Source organism: Dermacentor variabilis, chromosome 11 (assembly GCF_050947875.1).
Source record: "Dermacentor variabilis isolate Ectoservices chromosome 11, ASM5094787v1, whole genome shotgun sequence".
Lineage (NCBI taxonomy): Eukaryota > Metazoa > Arthropoda > Arachnida > Ixodida > Ixodidae > Dermacentor > Dermacentor variabilis.
This window is the reverse complement of record NC_134578.1, coordinates 27,445,565-27,456,266: the sequence shown is the minus strand read 5'-3', so window position 1 is coordinate 27,456,266 and position 10,702 is coordinate 27,445,565. Positions and strand designations below refer to the sequence as shown.

The window sequence follows — 10,702 nt, the reverse complement described above, 5'->3', positions numbered from 1 at the left end:
AGTTTTTACGCATTCCATAAGAATATGCTCGGAACATCCAGGTAATAAATGTTCAGAAGTCATATCAAGGGCTTCAACCGAAAATGATCGCCACAAATAGGCAAGTATGACTCAGTTTGTGTCTGCAGCTGGACGATCGAGGTTTTTATACATGGTAATCATTTCGGGGCATACGAATATTTTCAAGTCGACGTATTATGCTGTATACTGGTCAGACCCAAGTAATATCTGAGGGGCAGAGAAATAGCGGTAGCGAACTTTCACATAAATAGCATCTGCTCTGCCGCTTTCCGGAAACTATGCCTTCTGCGCCACAAACTCAAGTCTGCTCCGTCTAGCGTTAAACTACTCTCTTACTTTTCCTTAATTAGGCCAAAGCTTGAGTATGCCTCCATAGTTTGGGACCCTCACACAAAAAATTAACATTAAGAACCGAGAAAGAATTCAAAGAAAAGCAGTACGATTTATTTACAGTAAATTTAAGGCTACTGACTCCCCCACTGCATTACTAACCGATAACGGTATTGAACTACTACAAATTCGAAGAAAGAAAAGTCGGCTAGAGTTTCTTTCAAACTTAATTAATCATAGGATTGCCTTAGACACCGCAAAATACGTATCCCCCTTGACAAGCAGACCCACTCGGCACCACTACCCTCATTCTCTAACACCTATTTTCGCAAGGACTGACACTTTCCGGTACTCTTTTTTTCCACAAACAATACATGACTGGAATAAACTAAGTGAAGCATACCCCCAGCGCCCGTGAGCTGTATATAATTTCTGTAGATCTTGTTATTTCGCGTATTATTATAGTTGTATTGTAATCAAGTTAAAATTTTTCTTAATCGTCTACCTTACGACCAAACAATTTGTGTGAAAAACGTGTTACACACTTGTTTCATCTTGTTCTTCTGTGTATATCATCTTTGTTTTTTGCTCACCCTGTTTGGACTTCTTGTCTGCAGTATTGTATAAATAAAAAATAAAATAAATAAATAATAAATTAGGGTGCCGTGCACCCTAACCACCCGTCTACTGCGTTACGCGATCCTAAAATTGCCTTTTTGGAAGGTATTTAAGGCACCATTTGAATTTTGGTTCTGAATTCGGGCCATTCGGCGTAGAAGTAGGATGCCGCGGTGAACTTAGTTTCCTGCCACGTTTGTGGACATTGATTAGAAGTTCCGCCCCCAATAATGCGAAGTAAGCGTCGTATGCGGATACGCCACTCAAAGCATGGTTATTCAACTGTAACGGGACGCCTGTGCCTGCCAAGGGTTACAGTCAATGTCAGATTGGGCTCCGGGCGTGTTTCCCCTAACGCCCATTTTGTCCAGTCTGGCCGTGCTATGATGAATTGTCACCGTGCGCGCGCGAAGTTGGATGTTATAGGTAACCGCAGCATTTCACCTAAGGCACGACAGATGGCGCCACCATTTCATTTCAGCGCAATCGAAAATTTTGAGTGCTGCCGCCGCAGACGGCATCCACTTCAGATTTATACACGCACAAACTCTGTACGGAATGCCCAAAAATGGGGCATTAAACAAACCCACTGCGAAATCCTACCTCTGAGCTAAAATTTAGTGCAAAGGAGCCACAACTTTTGCAAGAAAAGTGATGCGTACTTTGCGCTCATATTTGTGCGACATTCAGTGTAGTGTCTACTAGTTCCAACCAACTTTTGCCGCGCTTTCGCGTGGAAGTCGGCTACCGATGCTATCTGCTGCAGTATACTACAGTTCCTTTGTTATTGCTAATTTGATGTCTGCTCGGAACCGCTCTGCTTCTTCACCACCTTCACTATAAATAAGGGCAGTCCTCTATGCACACGTACAAAAATTTATACTTCTACTTTAGCTTTCTTGCAGTGGTTGCTACCCTTTCCTTACTACTGTAAAATTAATAGGCATTCCCCGCCATATCGTAAGTATACGAAATATTATCCGCTATTTTCTATTAGGAAGATGCGTGCCTGACATGTCCAACGTACATCATAGAAGGCTCTCTTTCTCTGCACGTCTTAAGAATGCCGTGGAGCACATATTTATTATTTTGTTGCTTTACTCCCTAATGAAGGCGCAAAAAAAGAAAGAAACATTTGCCTATATGGTTTATAAAGGAACCAATATAAGTAAATAAAAGAAACATTCAACGTAGGTTGGCGTATCGTCCCTGTCTTTATTAGTGCCTTGAAATCAAAATTCAGTGCGAAGAATTTGCAAACAGATGACTGCTCGTTCAGTCATGCTCGATTTCTACAGGAAATGTCACGCACTCAAAAATATAACCTTCGTCTCGTATCTTGAAGGTGAAAACCAGACGACCATCCTGAAAATGAAACAAAATAAAATGTGCGTCAAAAGAACAGCTACAGTGTAACAATGCATACATGTTGCTACGAATTACCAAATATATATCGAATGAATTATGCGATTTGGTTGTTCGTATGTATTGCAAGATGACCACATAGTTGCGCTGTTACTGTGTGTTCTTTTTTTTTCTTTTACGTATGCTGTCTGTTCCGCATAAACTATATATTTACGACTTGGCGCTTGTCTTGTGTTTACGCCCTTGTCGCACCTAATGTGTGTGCTTGTTAATCATATGAACCAACCAGCTTGCCAACACGGCATATTAAGATAGCCGAGCTCTCTAATGCAGCGATAAACTTTTTATTCCTGATAAGGTACTTGATCGAAAATCACCACGATTTAAAGTGAAAGCAAAAGGACAACCTAGGCGTTAACCGCGTGAGAGAAAGCTTACTCATAAGGAGTTACACGTAGCGGTGTTTTTTACCTAGGAGGTAGTGTGAATATGTTCGCGCGTAGACAACAGTCAGAACTCAAGGTATAGAGTCTCTGGCGAGAGGGCCACCTGGATCTTTCACTACGGAAACGAACTTCCGAAACGTTTTGCATAATACGTCGCCGTGTGCGAAAATGCGAAACTTACGTCCTCTATTCAACTTGTTTGCCTACGTGTTCTTTCCGTGTCCTTCGTCACCATGTCAGAAAATTTGACACTGCTGGACGACAGAATATACACCACACGACAGACAACATCGCAGAATAAAACACAACCATAAAGTTTATATATTATTGTTTATTGTGTGTTCAGCTGAGATTAATGAGTGTCACCTTTACATTCAACATCGTACGTCATGCATCACTGCCTGGAAATGCGCGCCTTTGAGGTGACAAACAGTTCATGTAGCACATTGCCATGAATTCCGCTACAACGCTTTAAAAAAGGACTACGAAGTATCACTGGTGTATTGCGGATACATAATGCTAAATAATAACTTTTTCTTGTAATAACACATCCTTAACACACGCAGAAACTTATAACCAACGTAGGAAGGCTGAGCAAAATCAGACAATTAAGCTGTTAGAAGTGAAATGGCTCTTGTAAAATGTAATGTGAGTTTTCTTCTGGTAGTATTGCGCAGTGCAATTGAGACGCTTTAACCAACACTGTTCGTACGTTTGGGTACACCTGTCCATAAAAAAGATAATTTACGTACCCCTATGCACTTCTCGGCGGAGCTGGTTCGAGGAAGCTTGAATACAATGTGGCCGCTGTATAGGCCTGACCTTAGCGGACACCGGTTTCTCCATTCTTCGGTAAATAGCCGTTCCAGAACAGTAGCGCCGCGGCAGATCCTAAGCTCGCTGCAGGCAGTTGGTGCGGATTACTCAAGTGCATAAGACACGGGAAGAGAGTGGCATATGTTAGAGAGCTAGCATAAGTAGGAGATATTTCAGTTAATATAGCAGGAAAACAAAGAGAGACTGGCAGACCGCGTGATAGCTATGGGATATCACGTGGTATGTTGCTATGGTCTGATAGCTATGGTCTAACCGTTGGTCTGTTGGAGTTGGAGGACGAGTACCAACAGAAGTGGCGTCATTAAGTTAAGAAAATTTCGAGTTAAGGAGCTGACGGAAACGGCGGCAGTTGAAGATCGCTGGAAGAGGCTTTGAGACATAACTTATTTCCATGTTGATAATGATGATCCTGGTGACTAAAGTGTGAACCAAAGAAAATGCGCAATCGTCGAACACTAATTAGGAACCCAGTTGCGTCGCCTGACTGGCTAGACCCAGATAAAGAATAGCTGCTTCTGCAAGGCCTAAGAGGTCGTAAAGTTATCAAAGATCCTATACTTGGAACCATAAAAAAAGGGAAAAAGCAGTAATTTGGAAATAATCACCCTAAGTTAGGTCTGAAGACTATCTTGCCAATGAAAGTGTAAGTTGGCTTAGATGAACTCTGTGAAGGTTCAGCGGATAAATAATAACGCCTCCATACTGCCTCAAATAGTAAGCAGTGCGTTGACGTTGCAAGTGCGGCTGACAACTGTTCTTTCACGCTGCGTACTCTGCATCTTGGGAAAACAAATAATACGATAAGCTTAGCTAAGTGGTAGCTTCCTATACAAATTTATAAGACACAGTTATTTCATTTTCTCTAGCAAGTAGACTATTCCCTTCCTCCATATTTTCAGTGCCGACTGAAGGAAATTATGCATCATGATATGGCGGGAAGCACATAGCAAAAAAAAAAATACTTCAGCTGTGTTGACCTAACATAATCACAACCGAATGTCCAGTGAAGCGGTTTCTCTGGAGCAGGTCCATGAACAATTTCAGTTATCTTAAGTAAACCACCCACTTGAAAACGTTGCGCGTCGAACTACTCTCCCGACGTATGCGCCCTGTAGCTGACCCACTCACTCTAAGGTTACGCCATCCTAATCACCCCGCATCACTCAAATTAGCCATCATGTTTCCCCCACTTTCACCAAATCTTATCTTAATGGCTGTTACACTTCTTTCAGGAAACCTGGTCAAATTCTCCGCCTTCCGTAAAACAAGCTTATACTGCTCCGGAACGCTTGCATGCACTATTTTCTGCAAATGTTTTATTTACCGCAGCGCATCAAACCACACACTACCCATAATCTGTCCCCTATTTAAAAATAAAAATAAAAACGACGTCACTCGTTCATTTTGTCAAGGACACCCTGCGCGTTTGCAAAATACCTAGAATTACAACAAGAAAGTTTAGGGTTTAGCAATTATTTGTGAAGCTCCAGTAATTACTCTTAGCGAGCCTCCCATTTTCATCATATCTGAAATTGGTGCGACGTAGCATTTTGTCGGCTCTGGGAAACATTGCAAATAAGGAGTTTTGCTTGTTTAGAGCGCGGTAAATATTTTTTACAAACGCTACAAATCAGCCGCACTCACCTACGTTTGAATTTATGAGAGAGACTGTTGCCCTCTTTTTTAACTGTTTTAACAGTGTTGGAACCCAGCGGTGGTTGTAGTTTCCCCAAGAGGGACGGCTAAATTCTTCACAGTTTGTAAAACACACTTATACTGCTTGAAAGTGCATGAATACGTAATTTACGGCGAATTCCGTAAGTGACCGCAACACTTTGAGGTTTGGCTGCAGATCGTTCACAACCTGTTTCTTGTTTTTGCCCAATATAAAGTATAAGAACCGCGACTTAACTGCATCCATCCGTAGATCTATGCTCCCTTACACTACATGGCGCTAGCAATCTTTAGTTTCATTTATGCATCACAAACAAAAAAAGGCCGGACACCGCACAGTCGAAAATCATTTCATAAATACATACGAAGAATTAAATATACAATAAATATCCCTTAAGATAACAGCTGGGACAAAGAATCTCGACCAAGGAAGAACACATGCCATCCACAACGGTTATTATATGCGGCGAACCTCAATAAAAAAACATCTGCGTACTTTGTTCCGTTTTGTTTTTGCTTTCTTGCCTTACCTGCGATTATTGTTGGTCACGTAAGCAAATTACTACTTAAATACAAACTTCCCAAAATAACTTTCCAAATCTCTCAAAGGTCTGCTCATGAACTCGAACGTAAATCCAACTAAAGACACCGCAGGAGTTCATTTAATAATGCAGATTACCGAAAACCGAGCATTTGCCTTGTCGCAGCTCATGGCGTAGCAATTCCCAAGCCGGTTATCAGGTTTTTAAGTCGTAAACTTCCTGGAAGTTCTTTTGAGACTGCCCTTGTTACGGATACTGAGCTCGTGGTAACGACATAGCTGACGGAGTTCCGGGAGAAGACGAAGTGCCGAAAGAAATATGTTTAGTGGCGCAAAAAACACGTGCACATACGTGTAATTTAGAGCGTGAGAACAAGCACAAAATTGGACGGGGACGAGACAAGACACGTGACTGCCGTTCGTCTGTCTTCTCTAGTTGCTGTCAAGTTTTCTCCTCGTTCGCACCCGCTAAATACGTACCACCTCTGCGAACCGCGCCCGTGCCTAAGATACGAGTAAGCAAAAGCAGCCTACGGCCATACTACGACTTGCTTGAGTGCTTTATCTGGAAAGACGTGCACCGGGACAGCGTCCCGTATGCTGACAGGCAATACGTTTCATTTAGATATTTTCGATGCTGTCAAAAAATGCAAAATCCTGTATGACTGTACTGCAAGTACATGGGCTACCGACACGTGCCCGCCAAGGGTACGCTCAAGTCAGCCTGCCATCTACGCCGGTCAGCAACTTTTTTCAAGGCCACACACAATTCTAAAATAGGGCTGTGCGTATATCCGAAATTTCAAATACAAATCGGTTTGTTCTTTCTATACGCTTCGTATTCCATTGGATAATTTCCTGTCAGAAGTCGTCGAGTGTTCTATGCTTGCCAATATAGGAGCGACAGCCCCACTTGTTTGACAGTTTGGAAGGAGAGAGAACCACAGAAGTGAGGACTGTTCCGAGTGATTTGGTGACACGAGAGCTGTGGTTGCTGCGCAGAGGCACGGCTTCCAGAGTACATGGACGGTGCAGAGTGCTTCTGCTTATTAAATTCCAGCCGTTCAATAAAAATAGCTCGAATTTAGGCAGCCTATTCAGGAGTTTGTTTCCATATGCTACTTGGTGAGTCTCCCCATTTTCGCATCACTTTAAACAATGTGCCGTTATGTGGTATCACGCATCTCACCACCAGTGAACACAACACTGTACGCGTGTCCGACGACGTGCTAATTTCATTCTTCAACACAGTCACTGCCATGGTGCCCCACATAACAGACAGCTGTTTCTCTTTCTTAAATTAAGTTCCTCAGTTATCTTAACTTGTATTTGTCAGTGGTACCCACGCACATGCAAAATAATTTGAACAACCATCATAGCTTTTTTGCAGAAATGGACTCCGCGCACACTAACATGTCGCGTTGTTTTAGAAAGCGAAAGATATTAGATTCGATGTTCGGCGGTCGTTTACTGTAATCTTCGCATTCGATTCGATTCCGAAAGTTAGGTGCTCGGACACCCGTATTCAAGAGAGGCCGGAACGAGAGCGACCCCTCCATGCGCGATCACGAGAAATGTGCTACATGTGTACGTTGGTGTGCACTCTTATACGCAATGTAAGCGTCGAGTTCTTCAACGCGTAGGCCATACGGGCCAACCTGAACGGGAAAGCCGTAACGTTTTGGCATAGGAATTATACGCTGTCATGAAGTTGTACGCTCTTACTCGGGCAGGTAGTGGTGAAAGCAGCGCAGTCGCTCTCCGCTGGCGGTGTCCACGTAGACTTCCAACACGGGATACGAGCCGATGGGTTTAAGAACGCGTATGTGCGTGTCCACGGTCATCTCAAGTCCAACTTTTGCGTTTCCGATGGTGACGCCAGTAATCTGGACAAATAAAAAGTCGCTCCCTACGAAGCAAGGAGAATGAGAGGAAACTTAAGAAACGACAGGGATCAAAATATGTTGTCCTTGGTCAAGTTCGATGGTACTTAATAAAGCCACTGTGGCGTGAATAAAACAAAGAAAGACCAGACACCACGGGCACTACGCTCAAAGAATACATTTCCCTCCACTAAAATTTAAAAAGAAACGTTCAGAATACTTCGCATGCGTGCGGGTTTAACACGGAATAGATCTCACTTCGAAATATACAGACGTGTCGCTGAAGTATTGCGGCATCCCCGGTGTCCTGTCTTATGTTATCTGTGTTTGTTTCATATGCGCCACGATCGCTTCACCAGGCCGGGAGGCTCACGAGTAAGGCGATTTGTTCAGTGCATTCTCATTGGCTGTTTTTAAAGTGATGCTTTCTATCTTTTCTTGTGTTTGAGTAGGTGCATACGGACGAGCCTTGCGGGTGCAAATGCGAATTTCCACGTAGCCAATTTAGAAGATCACTAAATAACTAGTTATTCACATTAGTAGACATATTCGAATTGCGACATTGAATTCACGCACTAACGAAGTCGTGTCAGCTAAATTCCAGCAATCCTAAGAAAGGAGAGCACGATGTGCCTAGAATTATTAACGCTGGAGCCTCCAAATAAACGATAGCGAGACAAGGGTACAATGGGTAGCAGCAGATCCGTGTATCTGTTTGGTCTGGTACGGCATCGTTAATTGTCAAACCAATCTGCAGGTAGATGAGGGAGGGCGCCACACTATAACTGATCACGTAAAGGTAAAGATTATTAGAAAAATAATCCTTATACATGTCCATCTAAACTAGAGCGGCAGTAAAAAAGGAAAGAGTAATTTCGGTGCCAAGAGTACTCGCTTCCTTTCCCTCATTTCTCCAAAAAGCATCACGATAATGCAATTTAGCATTGAAAAGCAACACAAGCGACAGCTTTTAGCAAAAGCGACGAGGCACATTCGCAAATACATAAAGCGCCGCTCTTATGTGCTTTCTTACAATTGAAGCGTGCCGCGTCTAACAAAGGCTGGTTTACATCGAAATTGAGAGAAGGAATTATTACGACTGTTCCGCAGACTTAACAAAAGACGATTGGGACGTGTTCAATATGAAGGCAGGTGTTCACGAAAAAGCCCTGCGCAATTGAGTGGTTCGCGAGAAGAGGCAAATGGAAGATATGCAAAAGCCTGCCAATAGTTTCTCCTCGAACCTCGTGTAACCGAACCAAAATGGCGTACCGCTCTTCTAGAACTGTGATTCAGGTGTCAACATGCGTACTGGTGACGTAATACCATCCGGCTTCGCGTTTCTGCACCGTCCGAAGTTTCAAAACGAAGTTTCTCAGTTCTCACAGTGCTGCTAATGGGAACGTTGTAATTTTGTTTAGGGCATGCTGGATGTGTAGGAAAGCCTGCTTAGGGAAGTTTGCATATCTTCCGTTGTTGATTGTGAATTTAGTATTAGCAAAGATGACCCACCACTACTCTTCCAGAAAAGTGCGCAGAAATTGATATTGGAAGACCTGCCTACAGAGCACCCGAATTGCTGACTCGTACACGCTTTTGTCATCGCATAATATTTAAGTTTCGGCAGAGCGAATCACTCGTTCCGCGTCTAATCATCGCTGAAATCTCGTTTAAGTGCGACGCGAGAAAGTGGTCTGAGAAACTGGCAAACCACTCGGCCACAAAAAAAAATAGGTTATCGCTTGACAAAACAGTGAAGACAATGCAAACTCCACAGGCACAAACGATTAGACTTGCAGATGTGTGGCCCCCATTTGAACACCTGAAGAAACTTTCTGCGCATTTGAAAGTCAGACACGCAAATAATAAATTCTGGATTTTAGAATAACTTTCGTTGGCACTTGTTGTAACTCAACATGGTTAGAATGAAAATAAGTGCGAACGCTCATCAGTCATTGTCATAGGGAAAGCGATGAATAGGTTCTTCTAAAACATGCACAGAGAAACGAATATACTGAGAAACCAGAAGGGGCAACAAAAAGAAGTAAGCATCAATTGCATCCTGTGAGAACTATGCTGCGCAAATATGTTCTAAGTTTCCATATTTAAGAAAATACTGTGAATTGTAATATTTCTGAAACGGAAGGGAAAGATACTGAAATTCGCTTACGAATTGCATTTACGATACAGATATGAAACACAAATAAAGATTTAGGCAAGAAACTGAAGGCTTAAAATTTCAAACAGACTTACGCGGACACTTCGTTACATTGGGAGTCTGCATCCAGGAGGCCACCAAATTTAAGATGGCCAAGAAACAAGCAATTGCCAACATATCGTTCGTCAACCAGGACGTACGAGTTGTTTGTGTCCTTCGACAGTGCTGCCTTTGCCTATCTTAAAGCACCCCTCTTGCTCACTTTGAACAGTCCACGAGAGTGGAGAAAACTTGAAGACCGGATTGCCTCGTTGATCGAGCTGCCAGCGCTTCTTTTGACGCCTCGACAGTACGTCACTTCCGTTGCTTTCCGTTTCCGCACAAATGTCCACAGTGTCGATGGTAGTTTTGAATGGAAAGGAGTTCGGTCAGATAGACTTCAAGCTTTGCTGACACATTTGCCTCTATAGTGTTCTCGACTGGCACTACGATGTTTACGTTTCCCATGTTTGCGTATCCTAGCCTCAACACCTGTGGATTTAAATTTTGTGCATTCAGAGAATTGCTGTTTGCTCTTTTGTTAACCGAGAACAATCCGGCTTAAATATCTTTAACTGCGCACAGCTGCATATATACAGTCGCGGTAAGGCGAAATTCGTTAGTTCTATGGTTTTATGACGCTGTTTCATTTTATTATTGCAGTATACTGACAACTCCTGAGAACTCCTGACAACCATGGGTGAAAAAGGCCGCATACTCGTCCGATTCTTGCTAACGGCTTAGATCATGGTGTCCACCTTTGTGTGCGCAAAAATGTACCCAATTATAT

The 10,702-nt window shown here is 42.9% G+C and overlaps 1 protein-coding gene across 1 annotated transcript; it reads right to left on the bottom strand.

The window, feature by feature from the left end:
* Positions 1–2,164: 2,164 nt before the first annotated feature.
* Positions 2,165–10,365, bottom strand: LOC142563965 (uncharacterized). Its single transcript, XM_075674720.1, has 4 exons — positions 9,969–10,365; positions 7,558–7,741; positions 3,533–3,680; positions 2,165–2,334 (listed from the first exon to the last, which is right to left on the bottom strand). Exons 1-4 carry the CDS (start codon positions 10,048–10,050, stop codon positions 2,245–2,247), a joined length of 504 nt encoding a protein of 167 aa, XP_075530835.1. The 5' UTR covers positions 10,051–10,365; the 3' UTR covers positions 2,165–2,244.
* Positions 10,366–10,702: the final 337 nt, after the last annotated feature.

Excerpts from the sequence above, each read along its gene's own strand:
- LOC142563965 (XM_075674720.1), bottom strand. The coding sequence starts at position 10,050 with ATGTTGGCAATTGCTTGTTTCTTGGCCATCTTAAATTTGGTGGCCTCC. Across the intron at positions 7,742-9,968 it reads CAATGTAACGAAGTGTCCGC|GGAGCGACTTTTTATTTGTC; the intron begins GTAAGTCTGTTT and ends CTTGCTTCGTAG. Across the intron at positions 2,335-3,532 it reads CCGCCGAGAAGTGCATAGGG|GATGGTCGTCTGGTTTTCAC; the intron begins GTACGTAAATTA and ends TTTCATTTTCAG.